At 50.1% G+C, this 22115-nt stretch overlaps 1 protein-coding gene across 3 annotated transcripts in view; it reads left to right on the plus strand.

The window, feature by feature from the left end:
• Positions 1-22115, plus strand: part of EDA (ectodysplasin A) — a 54359-nt gene that overhangs the window by 18656 nt on the left and 13588 nt on the right. For all 3 annotated transcript variants that reach the window (XM_015860168.2, XM_015860169.2, XM_015860170.2), the window contains exon 2: positions 14400-14502. In XM_015860168.2, the coding sequence (XP_015715654.1) occupies positions 14400-14502 (103 nt within the window). The remainder of the gene's footprint in view (positions 1-14399; positions 14503-22115) is intronic.

Raw genomic sequence — 22115 nt, forward strand, 5'->3', positions numbered from 1 at the left:
GTTTGCCACCCTGCTGTTATCATCCCATTTTAGCATTACACTTCCTTCACCTGGGAAATACAGAGGCTCTGAGTAATAGAGCTACAGAAAGTAAAGATTGCTTTGGAACAAGTGGTTTCAATGGGGTAAGTTGGAAGGAGTGGTGGGCTGTCATTCTGCCAGGAAGCATGGTACCTTTCTCAGTGTGAAGATGGATCTGTAATGTCCTACATGCTGATTGTGAGGAGCAATTAGAGCTTTTTTTAGCTGGTTGGGTTTGCTTTTGTTTTTCAGGGCCATGTTCTGGATTTTGATGTTTCAGCCTCTGAATCAGTTGCTAAAGAGAGCTGTGGGGTTGGGGGAAGTGCAGCTTGATCATCAGGTTTCAGGGAGTCTGAAAAATATTGAACTACAGGTTTGGGTTGCACGAGCAGCTGATGGAGTACATCAGAGCTCTGCATTCACAGTGAGGTGCTCAGACTTCATTTAGCAGCATCGCTGTTGGGAAGCCTGAGCTCTGGGAGGGCTTTGGTCAGGTCCTGCTGGTGGTTTGCTGGGCTTTCGGGGGAGTTTCTATGTTGCTTTCTTTTGCTGTTGTTTTGGCTCAGGCTGCAATCTTTGGACCACAGGCAGCCTCACGCGGATCCCATAGCATCTTCTGCAGCCACCAGCTCTTCAGGGTGTTCACTCTTTACAAGCTGACCATGCACATGGATGGGAGTCCTCAAACCTGACAGCTTTTTGAGAAGCAGAGGGGGATCAAGGCACCCTCTTGTGCCCGAACCCCCAGTAGTGCCTGCAGTGGGGCAGGCAGCCCTTCTTGCATGTATGGACCAGGCTTGGCAGTGCTGAATTAGAGCACAGTGGAAAAGCAGCTCCCATCATTGCCTTCTGCTCCTTCTATTCTGTTATCCAGGAGTGAAATGGGGTTGCTTGCTCTTTCACTCCAAGCTAAGCATTTCCAAATTGAGAAGCTCTGTACATCCCCTCAGTCACAGGGCGAGAGCAGCAACAGTTTGCTGTGCTGCTTTCAACTGTTGCTGCCTTTCATTTGGCCTTCTGCTTAATTCTCACATAAGGGAATTATAGCGCTGCTCCTGGCTAGGAGGAGAGCAGCTAATCCACAGAAACATGTGCAGCCCAACCTTTGTGGCTTTCCATTTTGCATAATTCTGCAGAACAGGATGTGTCAACGCTCAGGTGTTTGACAGAGAGCCACAGAAGGGTGTGTGGATGAACAGATAAGCTGAGACCAAAGGGGTAGGTGTTGGGACATGCTGCTGGGTATCAAGTCTGCACAGAAACAGCTGTTTTATAAATCCCTTCTCTCTTTGTTAATGGAAAACTGACAGCATCTCAGAAGTGGGGTGAGTTCAGGAGGTGTGGGCTGGTCTGTGCATCTGGGCGTGCTGGGTGTGTCAGTTAGCTGACATTATTTTGGTTGTATGATTGTGCTGCTGGGACGCAGCACATGCTTCATCGTATTCAGATGTTCTTTTGCTGCTTCTCTTCCCCTCCAACTAGCAAAGCTGAAAGAGGGATTTTGTTTCTTCTGACCTTACTGTGTTGCGATGTCTGACTTCTGCTCTCCCATCCAAACAGTAAATGTCTGATCCTGGTAACGAGGCAGTGGGGACTGTTCATTTTGCTGCATTTCCATGCCTATAGTGCCCATCCTCGAGGTTCTCCTGCCAGTCTGGGTATAGCACTGTTTGTGCTGCTGATGGCACTGTACCTCTGCACCATCTCAGCACCCACAGCTTGCTTTGCCTATCCACGGAGACCATGTGGCTCTGTACCATCGCTGGGCCAGAACTCACCGTGCTGTTCTGATGTACCTTCTACAGCAGAATTGCTCCTCTTAGTGACCAGCAATGGTGAGCTGTTTGTGTCCAGCATTGCAGAGCTCTTGTATTGTGCCTCCTGACATCTGGCTTAGGTTGTGTTTGGATTCCTGAGCATCCAGAAGTGTCCCTGTGTGTTAAAGCTGCCCTTGTAACTCCTCAGTGACCCCATTCTTGCACAGGGCACCTGTAGGTCGCTTACTTCTGAGGGATGTGATTCAAATTAAGTGTTGGCTGAGCTCGGCAGTGAGGTGTTGACGTGCTGAGTTCATGGGAAGAAGCACAGTTACACTTGGCAGAGGTTAACCCCCGTCTGGGTAAATGTTTACTTTGTTGAGTGCTTCAGTGCTTGTTCTAAATGTCTTTGGAAGATGGATGTTGTGGGATTCTGGGGAGGAAGATGAGCATGAGGGACTGAGTGCTGCCTCACAGCCTCTGCGCTTACAGAGCTGACAGCAGCCCACTGCTGGGAGCTGCTGCCAGGGGAGTGTACTGCAGCTGCAGAAGGTCCTTGGATCATGAGGCTCCTGTGCCTTCCTTCTCCTTATTGACTTCAAGAGGAGGCACTGGAGCAGGGACAAAACCCATCCTGAGCAGCTGAAGTTATTGCCTTTCCTTCTCCTTGTTTGCTTTAAGCTGATTTTCCTAAGTTTTCAAATGCCTTTGTTGTCTTCTCTGGTAATTATAACAGTATTTAATGTCAATTTTTGCTTATTCTGATTAATGGGAAGTACTTACATACCCATAGTGTGGTCTGGCTGTCTCTTGGTGCATGTTGTTTTGTACCACAAGCAGTCAGCTCTTTAGGGCTGTGCTTACAAGTACAGCTTTTCATAGAATCATAGAATCCTAGAATGGCCTGGGTTGCAAAGGCCCACAGTGCTCATCCAGCTCCAACCCCCTGCTGTGTGCAGGGTCACCAACCAGCAGCCCAGGCTGCCCAGAGCCACATCCAGCCTGGCCTTGAATGCCTGCAGGGATGGGGCATCCACAGCCTCCTTGGGCAACCTGTTCCAGTGCGTCACCACCCTCTGTGTGAAAAACATGTTTCCAACATGCTTGGGTTATAAAATCCCATGAAAAGTCAATGGGCTCTTAATTAACAGGTAGGGCAATGCCAGGCTTAGTTCCTTGTGGGGCACAGCCCCCCCAGGTGAACCTGTGGGAGAAGGTGGTTCAGGGTGGTGGTCCTGGAGGTGTAGCTATTGCTGCCATAGCTGCCAACAAATATAAATATCGGTGCCATTCCAAAACAGTCTGTTTTATGAGGCTCTTTTCTGGGTAGTTTCTATTCTTTGCTACTCTGTGGGTTTTTCTTTCTTTGGAGTGAGGACAATGAGATCTAGCACAAGAGGCTCATTTCTCACACTGCCTGCATGTCCGTCTCCACACAACAGATCTTCAGTTTGCTAATGCAAAAAGAAACAACAACAAAAAGAAGTCTCAAGCAGATGCAAATTGCTCTCTGTGCATGAGATGCTGAGGAGGGCCAGGAACTAGGGCTAATACCAACATGTAGATCTCACCTGACCTGCAGCAGATGGAGCTGCCCAGCAGCCCTGCTCTAACACCAGCTTCAGGATGCGGAGTTGAGAGGATGACTGCTGGGGCCCAAGCATTTGAGCCAGATATCTGCCTTGCTCTGCCCCTGCTGCCATGGAGAAGCTCCTGAGAGCCTCCTGCTGGCAGGGGATGTTGCTTATTGAGGACTTAGGTTATTACAGCGTGACTCTGTGGACCCAAAATGATGTGATAAAGGGGGATTTTGAGGGGAAAACTGTGCTAAGAACTAGACCTTATGGTGTAATGCAGACTGAGTGTGTCCATTTGGTTATTCAGCATCAGATCTTTGTGTTACTGATAACACCAGAAGTGTTTATCACCTCCAGATTCAGAAGATCTTAGCATGTGGGTTTGGGCATACATGTTCCAGTGATGTTCCAAATAGTTCTGGTTGCCCAATGAAATGCTGCAGGTTTCTCTGTCTTGGATGTCCATTGTGGGCTTCCCCAGGGTATGCATGTAGTGCTTGGGAGTTGAACATCTCATGTCCTTGGGTTGCCCCCATAGAAGAAGCCACCCAACACCCCCTAACCCCCCCCCCCCAAATGTCAGCACACGCAGCAAACCCCATTGCTGGCTTGAGTGCAGTTTTCACTTTGCATCCAGTGTTGCTGGAGCTGGGATTTCATTTTCTGGAGGCAGAGTTTTTCTGCTCTGCTCCCTTCAAAGTGGTAAATACACACTTTGGGCTGCATTGGGTCCTTCCCAGCGGGTGTGGGGTCACGTCCCAGCACAACTGTCTGAGACATCTTTCTGCTTTATCTATCTTTTCAGTGGCCTTTTGTAGTTCCCAGCAGCATCTCGCCTCCTCTGCTGCTCGTTTATGTACAGTTCTGGTAAAACATTCCTTTCATTTGGGAGCCTTTCCCAGTCTGGCTGCTCCAAGGGGTCGAGGGAATAAAACCTCATGGCACGGAGATCATCTAACTGTAGTGTGTGTAAGCAGGCTGGCTGCCCAGGGTGCTGCCCAGCTGATGCTGCTGGGGTGGTGCTGTGGCCATGGAGTGCCCCACCTGTACTGGGTGCTGTCTGATGTATGCCAGGGGAAAATAAAGGCTATGGCAGGCTGAGCTTGTAGTGAAACCTGCCCAGAGAATGTTCCTTTGTTTTGGTATCTGGTCAGTGTGCCCTCCCTCTTTGTTTGTCTGTTTAGGATGATGTGGAAAGTCAGTTTCAGAAACAAACAAACCCAAGCAAAGCTGCCTGAAAAAAAAAAAAACCAAAAAAATAAAAAACCAAAAACACCCTGTGAGGATACATTTGATACTTTTTCCTGGCAAAAAGTAAACAGTTTCCATCCTCCTTCAGTTTCCAGCCTGTTAAGGTCTCTGGGACCCCCTTGGCTCACATTGCCCACCCATGGCCATGCTGGGGGGTGTGGGGCTGCGGGCTGTCCCCACTGCAGGTAGGGCTGCATGTTGCCCCAGGCTCTGCTCGGTTCCACGTCCCCACCATGGCCAGGAGGTGACCTGGGATGACACTGGGAGCAGTTACAAAATCCTGTCTTTACACAGTAACTTTTCTTACACTCAGCCCCAAGCCATGGAGCTGTTGGTCTCACCCAGAAAAGCAGGAAAATTCTCCCTGGTTGCAGGAGTGAGGGCTTTTTTTCCTATTTTCCTTTGCTGCAGCAGTGTTTCTCATTAAGCAAAGGCATGTGGAGTGCCTGGATGAGACCTCTATATCATGCATGCTACACTGAGGTGCATGCCTACATATACATACATGAGATGCATCCGTGTGTGTGTATGGATAGGTACAAAGATACATTTAGATATCTAGGAGGCCTCACAGCTGCCAGAACACACGCTGATAAAGCAGCACTTGCTTCTACCATGTCTGCTTCCCAGCAGTTTGCTGGGTAAAAAGGAAAAAAGGAGAATGATAAAATGTATTGTTAAAAAGAGAGCAGCAGGATGAGGCTTCCTGGGAGGGAGCAATGTGAGGGGTGATGCTGGAGGAGCAGCTGTGGGGTGCTGTGCTGGGGTTGAGCTGGGGAAGTTCTATTGCAGAAGGCTCCAGAGCCAGCGTGCAGTTGATGTGAGCCTGTTTAGTTGCTGTTTGAGGAATTTGGCACAGGCAGTGTTTGTGAAAGTTTTATTTCCTGATTTGTTTTTTCTTTTCTTTTTTGACCTTCAACAAGTCACTTAACCTTTCTGTGCCTCGCTTTGCTGCGCTGGAGAAAGCAGCTCCTAAGGAGGCAGAAGCCCCTTTGCAAGCTCAGCATCACACCCCGATATCTAAATTAGCTTTGACAAACTCTCAGGACCCTACAAAGGCACTGTGTGTCTGCATCCCAAAGTGCAGACCTGGGAGCAGCTCCCGGCAGCTGTGCCGCAGCTGGGCTGGCACACGAGATGGGAACATCTGGCCGGCCTGACGTCCCGCAGCCCCGGTGTCGTGAAAGCTGCGCCGATGCATTGTGCACAGCATCTTTCTGCTGCTCATCTCGCCTCTTTAGAAGGCATGCTCGCTCTGTTTCAGCACATCAAAGCTGGAAGCAGAAAGGCTTGGCTTGCAGAAAGCAGAACGAACCAACGCCTCTCCTTTCTTGTATAGCTTTGCTGCGTCTCTTGCTCACAGCCGGAGATTGAGCCTCGTACGTGAGCTTTATTAGCTCAGAGGAGAATGCAGATCCTCTGTTAGCTCCAAGTTGCACTTGCTAGTGCTCTGGTGTCTGCTGCCCAGGCTGCTGGGCTGTGGGAGGCTCTTTCTCCTGATTACAGCACTCCTTGGCCTTCACATGGAGAGTGAATGGGGAATGTTTTTCTGCTTACAGATACAGGTGGGGCTTATGCAGCAGTCACAGGGCAGCCGTGGGGCTCAGCTTCTGCACGTTGTGGGTGCCTGGGGCCAACTGTGTACCATCACAAATCATAATGGATTGCGTGTTGTATGGAAAATTGAGGTGTGGATGAGTTAAAGTCCCCAAAGGATTCCTTACTCTTTTCCCATGGGTTCCATGGTGTCATACAAGATCTCCTTTCCTTTCCCAGCCCATATGTGCACAGGGCCATGTCTCTGGGCAGGACACAGTGACCACCTGGGTGCCCTCAGCCACCCCAACCCCTTCTGAACCAGCAGGTCTCAACAGCATGGCCTCAGGTTGGCAAAGGGCCATGCTAAGGGGATGCTGGATTCCCCCTTGTGCTGAGGTCTGGTGTGCTCTAGGACATCGCTCCTTCCAGCAGGGCGCAGGCAGCCGGGGAAACCAAACAAACACAGCTTCGCTTGGATTTTTGGCAAGAATTGCCTTGATCTGAAAATGAGGTAATTGGTTTCCCAGGTGCCGTGTGCTGAGGAGAACCTTGGAGCTCTCTGCTTTCAAGAGAAGGGCCTCGAGGGACCTTCCCCTTCCCCAGTCCCATACCCCAGCTGAGCTTGTGCCGGGTGCTTCTCAGTCCTCCAACTGGTCATCCTCCCCACATCTTCCCACTGGGAAGTGCTTTCCCCCTCCTCTCTGTGATGCACAAAACTCAGCCCTGAGGTGTGAGAGCTGCCAAAAGCATGAGACCTTTTGCTTCCAAAGCACTGCAGTTTGTGCTGGGGGATTCACTTTGTTGGCACTGTGGTGCCCCATGGCAGTGTGAGCACTTTCAGAGCTCTCGGTTATGTTTGCATGCAGCTGTAAGTCTCTTTTGACAGTAATTGCAATGGATCTGACTAATTAGGCAACAAAGCATGATTTATTTAGCAGGTTAATTTGATGGAATTAAACTGGCAGTCACTGCCTCGCACCATGATACCCTGCGGTCCTGTGGGAGTGGGTGTTCACCTTCCCTACTGAAATAGGTGGCTCATAAAGGATTGAAAGGATGTGCTGAGCTGCTGTGTGTCCCTTGGGGGTTGGAAGCAGCAGCCAGCACCCGTGGCTCTGCAGTCATCCCAATGCATTGGAAATGCATGGGCAATGGTGCCAGTGAGACTGATGGCAGCCCCAGCTGCTGTGCTGCTGCTGGCTGGGCTGTTTGGTGGGAGTCACACATACAGTGTGCTTGGTTTTCTTTCATGGTGAAGGGGGGGAGGGTGAGGGGGTGGGGGGGAAGTTGATAGCAGAAAAAAGAGATGTGAAAACATTGAAGGTGTCCAAAGTTTGTGAGGAGCTGATGTGGCTCCGGGCTGTGCTGGGGCTGCAGGTGGTGGAGAGGTGGGAGCAGAGTGCAGCTGGAGGAAGGCAGAATGGGGAAGGTCTGCGTGGTGTTGGGTTGGTGGCACTGCGCTGTGCTCTGCAGCCTGCGAGGGCTTTTGGTGGGAGGATGAGGAAAGCATTGCTATTGATACGCGAGAGGAGAAACTGTGACCTCCATATGGAGGGGGGCACAGCCCAGCTGGCTCAAAATGGGGCTGAAAAAGACTATGAAGGCTAATTAAAATGTGAAAAACTGAGAATTCATGCTAATAGACAACAGATCTCTGTCTGGCGCTGGTTCACAGCTAAATCTGATTTCCTTGGGAGAGGAAAGGAACTGATTTAAGGCCCGTACCTTGCACTGACACTGATACTTCTCAGCCCTTTTACCAGCGTGTTCCCAAAGCAGGGTTGGGTTTCTGCAGGTCTGCCTGACCACAGAGGGGAGACTGCAGCAGGAACCTCTTAGTGCCGCTACCATTAAGAAATTCAGCACAGGTGTCTTCCTGCACGGTGTTAAACTCAGCTTTGACCTCATTCTCCCCCAACATCTGGGTTGTGTTTTTAGCTTTCCCTTCCCGTGCCAACAGGTGCAGTCAATTGAAGAAGCCGACCATTGCAGTGTGCTGTGGGGCTGGAGCATCAGCACATGTGCATGGCCAGCCTGCACTGAGCACGAGAGGCAGTGATGGAGATGCCAACCAGAGCAGCTCCTAGCCCTGTGGGGATGGAGTGCTCATGGTCACAGCCACCATAACCTCACCACCAGACAAGGGCAGGACTTGGGACCTGCAGCACTGGGAGCTCTAGTTCTCTGTGGCTGGCATAGGCCTGTTTCTTGGCAGCTCTCAAGGTCTGTTCCCTTCAACAGTGTCTGTGGAGCTCGTGATTACAATGTTGAGGCTTCTGTACGGGTTTTGGTCTCCCTCTGGGCTGAAGCTGTGTAAAAACAACTGTTGGTATGGACAAGCAGTCATAGCTGTATACCCCCAGGCCAAGAAGGAGCCATCACAGGAGTAGGGTTGGACTTCTTCCCCAAGCCAGTGGAGGCCAAGTCCCATTTGCTGGTGTTCAGCTTGAAATATCTCACACAAGCTGCTAAGAAATCACCCTCTGTGGTCTGTGATTAACATGCAAACCACTGGGCATGTCCAGTGCATGGTAAGGAAGCATCTTCCCCTGCTCCATCTCCACCATGCCATTATTGAGGGGTTCTGCAGCATGATAGGGTGGATGAGCAGCTCTGAGTCACACAGAAGGCATTCATCTGTTCTTCCTTCTGTAACGTGAGTGTGCCATTAACCACGAGCAGTTTAGCTGTGTTTGAAAAGTAGAAATGAGTTAATGGTAGAAATATAAATACTTGGGACATTGCACATTAAACTCAGCTAAATTTATGGGATGTGCAGGAGTTGCTTGATTAGCTGTGCAGAGCTGAAATAGCTGTGAAAGCACCATGAGTCAGTACTGCACTGTGTAGGGGAAGTGCTTTTGATTTGAAGATGCTTGTGGTTGTTTCTGCTCAGAGAGCTGTGGGTGCCCCATCCCTGCAGGCATTCAAGGCCAGGTTGGATGTGGCCTTGGGCAGCCTGATCTGGTGGGTGACAGCCAGCCCATGGCAGCAGGTTGGAAAGATCTTTAATGTCCCTTCCAACTTAAGCCATCTATGAAGTGGAGTGGAGGTGGGATCCCTTTGGGGGATGACCCTCTGCTCCAAGCAGGTTCCTGGCACACAATCCCCTCACTGTGCAGTAAGTGCTTTCCTGAGGAGGAGACGGGTCAGGCTGCTCAGTCCTGGCTCAGCTCTCCAGGAGAGTTTACGAGCTGCGTTGTAACCTCTAATGACCATTAATTGTGTGTGCGCACGCTGGTTGGTAACGAGGCTTGAACTGATAACTGGCAATTGGATGGAATGCTCTGCACTGAAAAACACAGTGGCTTTCTCAAGTAATGAAGTTAAAATACCAATAAAATCTTAGGAAAATATGCTCCCTCCCTCTTTTATTGTTGTCTAATCACTTTATATTACTGCAGTGCCTCGAAGACACAAGAGCAGGGCTCGCTGGGTTCTTGTTTAACGCTGTGATTGCACAGTGCTGAGCTGTGAGGCTCCATTCCTCATCCTCATTCAGCACAGCCTGCCCATATCATTCGGTCTGAGCTCAGTGGCATCTCTGGAGCTTTCATCTCCTGAAGAGGTCATGGAGTGTCTCCACTCTTCCAAGTGGAAGGGACCCACAGGGATCGTAGAGTGCAGCTCCAAGGAGGCTGTGGATGCCCCATCCCTGCAGGCATTCAAGGCCAGGCTGGATGTGGCTCTGGGCAGCCTGGGCTGGTGGCTGGTGATCCTGCACACAGCAGGTGGTTGGAACTGGATGAGCACTGTGGGCCTTTGCATCCCAGGCTGTTCTGTAATTCCTGGCTCCTTTCAAAACGTGTAGGAAATGTCCCTGCTTATTCTGTGATTCTGTGTAATGGAGGCTGCAGAATTTCTTTGCCTCCTGGCTCTGGGAGGTAAAAGCATATAAAGATGACTGTCCAGTCTAACGACCTCAGTGAGGATACTTATTACTATTAGAATGAGGGGAAATTGTGTTTTTCTTTGCCTTTTTCCCTCTTACCAATTCAGAGCCACTGTTGTGCGCCTGTGGGACCTCAGGCAGCAGTGTGAATAGCTGGCATGAGGAATCCAGCTGCCATAGGGGGGAAAGGATGGCAGGGAGTGCTGAGAGATGGAGCAATAGGGCGAGAAGAGTTCGGGGGTGGGGAAGGGGGGTAGGCAGGGAGAGGGTGATGGTTGAGCCTTCATGCAGAAGGCACACAGAATGGCTAACTTGGGATGGGACCCCAAAACCCATTCATTTATTCATTCCCATCCCTGCAGTGGGCTGGCGGCTCTCAGGGTTCCAAGCATGCAGCTTGGGCTTGGGCACCTCCAGGGATGGGGGCAGCCCCTCAGGGACCCCACGGGGAAGGATCTGAGCCCCCAGCATTACTAAGTGTGCAGAGTGCAGCTGTGGGCTGATGGCAGCTCAGCTCGGTGCTGCTGTGCCCAGGCGCTGGCTCCCAGCAGAGCTCACGTTTCAGGAACTTCGCATTCAGATCCTCGGCTCACAAACGCGGCGTGTGTAAATTCTTGTCGTGTTTTGTCATGTTGAAATGCGAATTGTTTACTCTTTCGCTCCGTGCATTTTTATAAGAACAAGTCACGATGACCAAAAAAAAAAAAAAAAAAGGCTGAAAATATGTTGAAGCTTCTCCCCGAACTGCTGGTTTGTTTTTTTTTCCAGCCTGTTTGAAAATAAATAATCTTTGGATTTGACACCACGTGTCACCACGGGCGAATTCCTGCTGTAGGACAATGGGCTGCGATTCAGGGAGTTGCTGCTGCTGGAACCGCAGGCTGTGCCTGCTGACCTCGGGAGCCAAAAAGTGCTCGCAGGGAACGGCTCCGAGGGGCTCCGTTTGGCTCCCTGTCCTCTCACGCTGATGATCTGCAAAGCTGCGAACGGAAGCATGAATTGAATGTGAAGGGCAGCGTTTGGTAATAACGATGAGGACGGCTTTGTGCCTTCTCGCTGCTGTGAGGCTGTGAAGTTGGGTCGGAGGTCTGAAGGATGCAGTGGGACTGGTGGGCACCGTGACACTGCATCACTCATTGCTCAGGGAAAGACACTCCTCCTACAGTGCATATAACACACATACAACCACGTAGGGTGGTCACAGCTTCCCCCTTGGGAGCAGTTTGACCCTTTGGATCGTGGTGCCCAGCAGGTCTTTGTTCTGACGTGCTGCATTGCCAAAGGCTGCAGGTGTTGCAGAGGGGTGCAATTAAACCCCCAAACCTTTACTATTGTTTATATATCCCAGCGAAGCTTTCCTTTTTCTTATTGCTTGGAGTTTGTGTATCCAGCCCTATCTACGCTCCATCTGGGTCTCATATCCTGAAGAAAGCTTCCTATTTTATGATACCTTTAAAATGTATTTATATATATATATGCATATATATATATATATATAATATACAATAAAATGTCTTTATTCTTCCTTTTGCAGAGTCCCTTCTTACAAACCAGACTGGCTTCTGAGTAACTGCAGGCGACCTTATTTTGGTAATTCCTATTGTGTTCTCATGGCATTCGAGAGTGTTATTGTTTGGTGTTTCCAGAGAGGTTCTGCATGTTGCTGCAGAGCAAACCAAGTGCTTTTGTGTGCACGCCTTTTGTGTTTGCTTTATTCTGCTGACAGAAAGCAAGGTATAACTGATTCATTGCAGCAAGGCATGCTTTGGCCTATTGTTCCACAGGTTATTTTGAGGTATGTTTTCCCCTGGGGGTTTTTCCTCTCTTTGCTGTTTGACCTTTCAATGTCCTATAGAGATCTTTGTGATTAAACGTAGGGAGTCATAATGAGTTTACACGGTGTTGGCAATTTAAGACCTTAGGATGGGAGTGCTGGTTGTTCCAGCTTTGTGCATAGCTATAGTGAAAGTACAGCAGGAGCTGCTGCTGCTTTGGCTGCAGGTGTGTTTGCGGGGCTGCCTCAGTCTATTTTTTGGGTGGTCCTGTGTGAAGCCAAGGGTTGGACTCTGATCCTTGTGGGTCCGTTCCAACACTGGATATTCTATGATTCGATCCTCATTGCTCACGGTGGGAAGGGTTCTTTGCAGTACATCTGTGCTGTGATGCCGTCTTAGTGAGTGTTCTGCCCAGAGATGATGTCTCTCCCTGCATCTGTCCCCCTGGCTGCTCTGTGTTTTGCAAGCTGGGTGGCAAACACCTGCACGTTCTGCTGGCACAGCCTCTGTTGTTGGAGACAAGTGGAAAACAAGAGGGTAGGTGAGGTTAACTTGAGGCAATGTGCAGCCTAACGGCCAATCTGAGAGCTGCAGACCCACAAGCTGTGTGCTGCTGTTAGTCACATCTCAGGGGCGGTGGATGGGAGGAGCATCCCTGGCTCTTCAGCCCCACACAGCTGTGCTGGACCCAAGTGCTATTTCCACCCGTGTGGGTGTGAGTTCTGTGTCTGAGACCTCTATGGCTGGGTAGGGGCAGTGGGGGGCATTTCCCTGGGCAGCTTTTTTTGGTGCTTTTCTGGCTGTGCTATCCTGTGCCTACTGCTGGGAGCACAGCTCCGTACAATGACAGCATCACTGGAAAAAGACCTTTCAGATCCCAACCCCGCCCCCCACTACGTCCATGCCCACATCCCCAGGGCTGGGACGATAACCCCACTTTTCACTGGAGAGCCCGACTGCACTAGGGAGAAGAAATTGTTCCTAATGTCCAATGTGACCCTCTCCTGGAAGCAGTGCTGATGTTCCTCCTCCATCCCAAGGAAAAACCTTTCTGAGCCCCTGTATGTCCTTTCCCATTGGCTCAGTGCTGCTGTTTGCATTAATAAATGTTGCAGAAGCAGTCCCTAGGCCAGACTCCTTTGCGTGTCGTTTTCCCCCCGCACCAGTTGTGTCCATTTGCAGTCCAAGCGTGGAGGGCTGCAGTCAGACAGCTTTCTTTCCTTGGAACTGTTCTCAGACTGCTCACAGCTGCTGCGGTTGCCATCACTGCCATAAGCAAGAAGTTCTGTTATTTTCCTAAGATTCACTTTGTACAGTGAGGGGTCTGCAGGGTTAGCTATTCCACCTCCTTGTCCTTCAGTCCCCTTTTGTGTGTTGTTCCCTGGAGATCACGTGCTTACAGAAGAGGGGAAAGGAGTCAGACAATGAAAGCTCTGAATGGGTTTTACAATCACTGTTTTTCCTTTCTTTGCTCTTGTATCTGGTTGGGCACAGTGTGCTACACACAGCCCTGTGTAGACAGCAGGGGTACCAAACTGGCCCTGGTAGAGGCTTTTATGTCCCATAGCTTCATACACTGCCCTTGTAACTGCTCATATGTGAAAGGAGTTGGTTCTTCCCTGCTATTTAAAGGCTGCTTATGATGTGCTGGGTTTAGTTCTCTGTACTGATAACCTTTGGTGCTGCTTTTGGAAAGCTCTTCGTTCTTTCCTTAGATGGGCACTTGTGCTTTTGGTGTGGGTGTGTTGTTATGAATTGGTACATGCAACCAAGTTCCTTCAGTGTGAGGAAGAAAACCCCATCCAGGTCACCAGTGGTGCAGTGCGGGCAGGAGGAGGTGGCTGCCATAGAATCACAGGATGTTCTGGGTTGGAAGGGGCCTTTAAGATCACCCAGTTCCAACCCCCTGCTATAGGTAGGGACACCTCCATTTAGACCAGGTTGCTCACACCCCCATCCTTGACATGCAGTCTCCTGTTCTGAAGGAGCAGGAGTACATGGGGGAATGCCCCCAGCAATGGGCTGCTGCTGTGGCTGTGCTGCTGGGCTCCCAGGCTGTGCACTGCTAATCATCACAGCATTCCGAGGGCAGTGAGTGTTCACCAATAGGAGGAAGCTGCAGAGAAATGTTTCCCTCTTGGCAAAAGCCGTGTTATAACGATGTACTTGCTCTAGGTTTAAAGTGTTAATGATGTGGTATGCTGAATTGGATTTAAAGGTCCCTGAAGACCTCTGAATCTCAGTAGCTAATGAGTCTTACAGAAGGGAGCTCGAGAGAGGAAAACTTACTGGCAGTGAGCAATACTGGTGAGAGCTCCAGGATTGAGCAAGTTTTGCAGAGGATAATTAAAAGTGATTGCATCAGCTTTCGGGGCTTTTGCTTATTTCCATCTCGACCCTCCATGATCCGTGTGTTGGATGTGGGCAGCAAGGTGGTTTTTACTGGATTACCAAATAGAGAACAGAAGTAACTCTTCTGGTGCAGCTCAACACTGTTGGGAAATGCCCAGCTTCATCCTCTGCCTTGTGCTGTGCATCGATGTGCCTGGGCTCTGCCAGCAGCCTTAACTTTGTCCTTGTCTTGCAGCTGGCCTTGCTGAACTTCTTTCACCCCGAAGAAAAGCTGCATGTTGGAGAAGGCAGACGTGTCCGCCGGAACAAGAGGAGTAAGGGCAGCGAGGGGCCAGATGGTGAGTCCTGCTGTGCTCCTTGTTGTCTCCTAACCACTGAGCGGAAGGACCTTTTCCTTCTTATCATTGTTATATGCAGAGTTCTGTTTGTAAAGGAGAAAACAAACAGCATTTATGGTGTATAGTAGTTTCTGCATAATTCTGCTTGCCTTCCAGGGTGTTAATTCCAGGAGTCCTTATTTCTACATCCATAGGCCTAGTGAACTAGTGCAAAGTAGTGCTACTGGGTAGCTTTGGCCTTAATTCTTCCACATTAGTTGAGGCTCTGTGCTCATTCCAGGTAACTGTTTGTACATGTATGCCCATATCTGTTGCTCTGTTGGTCTGATCATCAAGTAGCTCTTCACTGTCTATCAAATGACTGCAAACATCTGCATCACAGAACGTTAGCTGTGCTCTAATGGGGTTTCAAGCATGCTGGAGGATCTCAGGTGGCTTCAAAGCATATGTTTATCTTTGTAAGCACACGTTTAATCTTTAACCTGGGAAGCCCCAGGCGGTGGAGCCTATGGCTGACATCTGCAATGGAGCTGGGCTGGTGCATGGGACATGGGGTGATGCAGGAGCAGCTTCCACTCTATGGGAGCTCCATGCACGGCGCTGCCAGCAGATGTCTGGGAGGATGAGTCTGGTCCACAAGGCTGTCAGAACGCCAACTTCATGCTGACAGATGTGCAGAGAGCTGTGCAGTGAGCAGGAGCTGCTGAAAGCCACTGGGCTGATGGGGGCTTTTCCCTCACTGTTGTGCCAAATTGCAAGCGTGCCCCTTTCCATAGCACTGCTACAGCCTTGACACGTGTGCTGAGCTCCGTGTGCTGCAGGGCTCAGCCATCCCTGCAGTGCAGCATGCTCCTACCGTGTCTGTTTGGAAGTTATTCTTTGACTGTGTGAGGTGATGGGGATGGGCAGAATTGCCAGTGCGATGGGTTGTGTCCTGGTGAGCTTAGCAGGAGGGGTTATGTTGGCAAGCAATTACCCACTGTTTGGCTATTGCACTTTTATTGGGTAGAGAGGTATTTAACAATTGTCAGCTGCCAGTGAAGGGACTGTTCTGCTAACAGCCCTGAAGTCAATAAACAAACAAAACTGCTTTCTATCCCATGTGATTGCTGGGGTTTGTTTTAGGTTTGCATGCAGGAATCTGTTTTTCACAGAAGGAAAACAGCTCATTAAAAATATATATGTACAAACCAATGACGCCGATATGGTGTTGATAACACCGTTTAATCCTTGAGTTTTGCAAAGCTGGTCAAACATTCGGTCTCCAAACAGCCCCCAGAAGATATAAGTGGATGCACCACAGATCCCAGGAGGAAGGGGGTGTGCCTTCCATTGAGGCCTTGTCTGGAATTGATCTGGGGACCCTCTGAGCCCATTGCCATGTGCAGCCCAAAGCACTGGGCAGGGTCGCACACAGCTGCTGCCCTTCCCACTGCACCAGCACTGCGCTGGGCTGGGAGATGGGAACATGGGATGTGATACCACAGAGAACGTGGCTCCTTTCCTCAAAGTTGTTCTTTTTCTTAAGGAAAATGAGCTTCCAAGGCTTTGACAGTGAGCAGAGCGTTAGGAGAAGGGGTCAGAGTTTGTCCCATCCCTTCCTTGGGGCAGGAGGTTGGGATGCTCGGAGGTTGGGATGCTCGTGGCTGATGAATACATTGGCTTAATGTTGGTCAGTGCCCCGGAAGCACCTGAACAAAGCCAGGATCGTGTCCTGGGAGGAGGAGGATTAGGGAGGAGGCTGCCATGGGGCTGTCATGCAATGCCACGAGCCTGGTGCCCATCCACGTGCTGCTAAAACCAAGCTTACACCTCTGAGATCTGCAGCTGCTTCTCTGTGCTCTTCAAGGAGCACACTGCTCTCCTCACAGCACCCTATGGTACCAACTCCACCTGCCTTAGCCTGCTCCCCCCCCCCAATCCCTCTGCAACATCTCCTCTCCTCTTTTGCCCTCTGTCCTTTCCATCTTGGTGTGTTTATGCTGCTGTGGAACTGCTGCAGCTCCCAGATGGACAAATCATTCTGGAGCTGGTAATTAGCAACAGTTGTGCTAAAAGGAACCATCAAGAATGTTAAATTAGTCCACTTTTAAATAAACTGTGTATGAAATGTTAGATCTCTATTCCCAGCGCTGCAGTAAAAGTGCTGCTGGCTCTTTGCTAACAAAGCCAGAATATGGGAGTAGCATGGTTGTAAGTACAGAGACAATTCCGTGATCTTGAGGTTATAAATAATGACAGAACATTTACAAAGCAGATGTCAATAGGACTCTTTTAAAAACACTGCTTAAAAAAGAAAACAAACCCTAACAGAAAACTAGTTTCTTTTTCTCCTACTTTCATCTCTGTTCCCAGTGAGATCCCTGCGGTGCTGCTTTCCTGGTTTGCCTGGTTTCTGCTGTTTGGTTTGGGGTTGGCCTTTCTTTGTTTTCTTTATCCCTTTCCTAGGTTTGTTCCTAATGTTCTTGGTGAGAAACACAGCTGATTGTTCCCTGCTCTTTGATGGGGAGCATGGCAGCTGAGGCACTGTCCTTAGCTGACAACACTTTGGTTCCTACTGCTTTGGCACTCATTGCCGCTGGAGAAAGTCCTCAATGAGCGCTCATTGGTTTCAGTGGTGGGTTTTGCTGGAATGGAAATACCTAGGACTCTTTGGCTGTTGCCCTCACACCCAGGGCTGCACAGCACAGGGTCAGCAGGGTGCCCACCCTTCCCTGGGTTACGGCACAGATCGGTGCATGGCGCAGTGCTCTGTTGTGCAGAGGGGTCACAAAGGGACTTTTCCTGCTCGCTTCCTCTCCTTTGGAAGGGGACGATACAGCCCTTCAACTGCAGAGCCCAGAACAATCAGTTCCTTTGTGCCGGCCCCGTGCAATTCCCTGCAGCCCAGGAATTCTCAGAAACACAGATGGATGAAGGGCGATAGAGCTTTATTGTGCTCGGAAACCATGGTGATGAGCACTCCATAAACAAAGAGCATTTCCTGGATACTGGAGTGGAGGAGACGGTCCCAGAAGAAGGCTCACCGGAACACACTTGCTCTTCGCCCCCAAATTTCTCTGTGATTTCCCCCAAACCAGGAGGAGCTGAGACACACCAGAACAGATGTCGAGTCCTCGCATGTGAGGACCATCACCTCCCCATGCTGACACTGGCGGTACTTTCTATTACCGTGATTAAAACTGAGCCCACAGCTCCCTTACAGCCCCTTGCCTATGGTATACCTGTCCTTGTTGTAATGAGGCACTCTACCTGTATGGCTCACACAGTTCAGTCACTGCTCTGCCAGGAGGATTCATGGGTACAAACACAGTAATCTGGTTGTAGACCACAGCCTGGTGTCTGTGTTGGCTCCTGATTGCTGTTTCCACAGAGACACATCCAGAGAAGCTTAACAGCTGTTGGAACATTCAGAGTGACATCCAGGTGGTGGTTCTCAGCTCTCTTGCAGCAGTGGCAGACAAACACCGACCCGTTGCTGCAAACAAACAGAGGAAAGTTGTGTTCAAGGGATCCTCTTGCTCCAGGTGTGACATGTAAGGCAGAGCACAGACAGCAGAAACGTTTTTAGCTCATCCTTGGCTCAGACTGCTTGGAGCTCAGTTCTTCTGAAATTACTCTAGTTCTGAAACTGCTTTGAGGCCAAATCCACTGCAGTGGATGGTCATTAACGACCTTTGCTGAAGCTTCTCTTGGGTACTCATGGGCAGCCCTGGCTGTCGTACAGCAGAGGAATCATCTCAGGGATGCTCCATGTGACTCTGGGAGTGCAGAGATGCTGACATCATGGCTTAAGCCTCCATGTTATCTCAGCTCAAAGGGTTTGGAATCACTTTATGCAGCAGGGAGGTGCATTGTGTGCCTTAGTGGTGTTTGGGTGTGGGTGTTCTGCATTGGACGGCGAGGAGGAACTGGGGTCTGCAAACCAGTGGAGCCAAGAACTGCTCATTGAACTCTGATGGTGTGTGGCTACCCTGATAGCATCCCTTCCAGCTGTGACCTGCAGTGTTCCAAAAGAAGCCTTGCTTCTTCAATATTCCTAAAGCTGTGATGGGGTGCAGCTCTGTGTGTGTGTATCCTCCTGCTCTGATCCCTTCCCGTTCATCCCCTGTCTGGTGTGGGTAAGGTAGGAGGACATGACAGAAAGATTCTGAGATGCAGAGTAAACTTGGAAGGCTTGAGAGAGAGTTCTGCGCTCTGACCTCCATCCAGGCCATGCTTTGAGGTCCTTGTGCTTCAGCTTGTGGGTGGGTTTCAGTCCTGTCCTGCTGGATCCTTGGTGCTAACCCAGTGCCGTGTGCACAGCAGGCTGTGCTGGAACTCAAACCAATCTTTGAAACTTCTATTAAAGCTGCGTGTTGAGCAGGGACCAATATCATTAGAAGTAATTGGTTGACTCCATATGAACTCCACTTGTGAAAACTAGGGCTTTTCATAACGCCTCTGGTCAAATGCTGACTTTTGAGAATCTCAGTTTCTTCTGTTACAAAGCATGGCCTGGGCTAATGAGAAGAGAACAGATGTTACAGCAGGGTGGGAATGTGATTGCATCTGAGCTATGTGTGCATCTGGACCGTGGATGCCACGTACCAGGCATTGTAAATGCTGACTTGGACTGGTGGTTGGTGATTCCTTTCCCACAGTGTGCCAGAGGCTCTATTGTCTGTCCTTGGGAAGTGTTTGCAGCTGAGCTTTGATTTCTATGCACGCACTGCTCGCTGGCCATGGCCCTGCAGCACTCTGCAGGCAGACGGTGCTCAGCACATGTTGTGGTCCATCTGGTCACCGAGCTGTGCTGCTGTAAGAGCTGCCTGTTGAGTGCACGCCCCTCCAAATGGCCGAGGATGCTGCTCAGGGTCTGCTTGGCGACTGCACCTCTGCCTTCTGCAGATTTGGGGCAGAATAGTACTTGATCTGGCAGCTCCGTGCTTGATCTGGCAGCCCTGCCTACAACAGAGAGTTGGCACTTGCTTATCCTTGAGGTCCTTTCCAGCCTGAGCCATTCCGTCATTCTATGGCATCCAGGGTGGGACTGAATAGCCAAACGCAGAGCTGCAGCTCTGGCGATGGAATTGTGGAGCTGCCTTCAGTTGTGGCCTGTCTGTGCGCTCGTTAAAAACCCTCTCGGTTATACGAGACCAGATACATTCACCATAAAAAAGGAAAAGCTGCACAAAGCTGCAGAGCAGCACCAGTGAGGAGCTCTTTGGGGAAAAAGTTGTGAATGAGGCACGACAATTCCATGTTTTCATTAGGGCTTTGTTAGCCGTGATGTATAGCAACATTGTTGGGTTCGTAGCTGGTGCTGTTAATGTGAGCAGGGCTCGGTTCAGTGTTCATTCATCTGTCTGCAGTGATGTGAATGGATGGAGTCGGGCTGGCAGAGCCAGGCAGTACTGTGCTGGGCCAGAACGCTGTCAGTGGGGTCTTGCAAAAGGTGTAGGCTTCCCAGAAAGTGGGCTCTGCCTCTCCCTTGGGTTTCTTGCAGCTCCTTTTCAGATTGCTCCCTATCTGAGCATGTGTGCATGCACACACGTTTATCTTCAGCAACAGAGCCCCAGATCACAACAGCTCAGAACACTGCAGAGGTTTTCAATGCGATTAGATTGAAGGCGGGAGGAAGTAGAACCATGGCAGCTTGTGCAGACAGAAGAGAGTTGGGTGGGTTTCCTCCCACCTGCACTGGTTTCTCAGGGCTGGCTGTCTTAGAGTGCATTGGAAATAACCCAGTGCAGAGCATCTTCCTTCCTCTCAGCTCTAACCTTACTGCAGCACCGCTGGGGAATCGCTTCTGCTGGAATTCAGGACATATGTTACTTGTTTATCTTAGTGGGATGTGACTTAAAATGTCAGAATGTTTTGTGTTAAACAACAACCGAATAAAACAAACAAAATAAAAGCACAGCTGTAATACCACACTTTAAATAGTTGCATTCAAATATGTGGTATTGATAAAGTAAGCAATAGGGTGCAGCGGTCTATAGATAATAAGCATTGAGAGGCTGGCCAGCCAGCCAAAAAGCAACCTTGAGATCCTCGAATTGGAAATAGTAATGCTGTTTGTCAGCTCTGCTGCGAGGATCCAGCTCTTGGAATCCACCCGCAGTGCCCGAAGGGAAACAAAAGCACATCATATTCTTCCATAGCCAGCAAGAGTGTGGAGAAATGAAATCTGACGGCAGGTTTTGCTGTGAGCCCCAGGAACTTGGCTGGGACTGATGATGTGGGAGTGGAGCTACGAAGGGCGGAGATTTATGTGTGATTGGTTTGGTGTTTTTTTGAGAAGTCAGCACAGCACTGCAGCCAGCAGCAGTGGCTCTGCAGCTAATTGGGAGCAGGACGGTGGCTGTGTTGGTGAGCACTGCGCTTTGCTCACACCTGGATGGGGTCAGGAACCAGCACAGCCCCTTGTGCTGACAGCGGGTTGTATCTATGCTGTAGGTGCACACAGAGCTGTAAGGGATGAGCACACTGCCACCTCTCCCAGCCGGCCCTGGGGCTTTTCTTGCCTCAGATCCTTCAACACTTCAGTTTGCTGAAGTTCTTCTGTTTTTTGAGGCAGTGGTGAAAATGAGAACCTCTGGTGTGATGAAACCTTTGAGTTTCAGCTGTTCTCCCAGCATGGTTTCAAGGGCTGTTGCAAAGTGCTTGGTGGGTTACCGCAGCCAGAAGGGACAGTCGGGAGCTGCCTGTAAGCTGCTTGCTGGGACTGTTGCTGCATTGGGATGCTTACACCTTGGAAATGTGACACACACTGTGCCTGCTGCTCTCTTAGGTCTGTCTGTTGTTCTCCTTCACTTTGGCTCATCTGAGCAACTCTGATGATTTTTTTCCCTTTTAATCTGACTAAAGACCATTGTAAAGTGCATCACAGCTGCCTGTCGCTGTTAGCCAGCATCTCTGCATTCTTGCCTTTCACTCATGAGCTCAACCAAGTTATTCCCATTGTGGAGAGCCTTGCTTTCTTAATCATCAAACCAGGCAGAAATCTCTCCGAAGCACTGGTAGGAGAGAAAAACAATGATGACAACAACAAACCTGCGAGGTGATGAGCTGTCATGCAGCCCAAGGCTGTCTGAGGAGGAGCACAGTGTGGCTCCAGGAAGCACAAGAGCAGCAGCAAGGAGCTGGGGCTGCTCCCACAGCAGTGCATGGGCTCAGAGCAGCAGGGAGGGAGCAGGCTGCTACCCATGGGGCTCCCGGAGAAGAACGATCATCTGGATGGCACATGGGTGTGGGTTTGTCCTCTGATAGATTGCTCAGAGGAGAGCAGTGAGGCAGCAGAAAGCTGCTCTAGTACCGAATTCGCCAGCAGATAAATGATCTTCAGTCTTTGGCGTTAGTGCAGAAGCTCTTCTCAAAGCCTCGTGGCCGAGCATGCAGTGACCCAGAAGTGCCAGGGGAGACCTCAATGCGGCATACTTCCCCTGGAGATGTGTGGAGACGTGGGAAAAGTCCTCTAGGGAGATGAAGAATGGCCTCAAAAGTGTTTGGAGCCGAGGGAGTGACTCGAAAGAGCACGGAGAGCTGCACAATCCTCATCATCTTGAGGAAACTGGTTTTGAGTGTTAGTTCAGTTCAGCACAGTGGTGGGGGATCGGAGCTGTGGCAGC

Source organism: Coturnix japonica, chromosome 4 (genome assembly GCF_001577835.2).
Source record: "Coturnix japonica isolate 7356 chromosome 4, Coturnix japonica 2.1, whole genome shotgun sequence".
Taxonomy (NCBI): domain Eukaryota; kingdom Metazoa; phylum Chordata; class Aves; order Galliformes; family Phasianidae; genus Coturnix; species Coturnix japonica.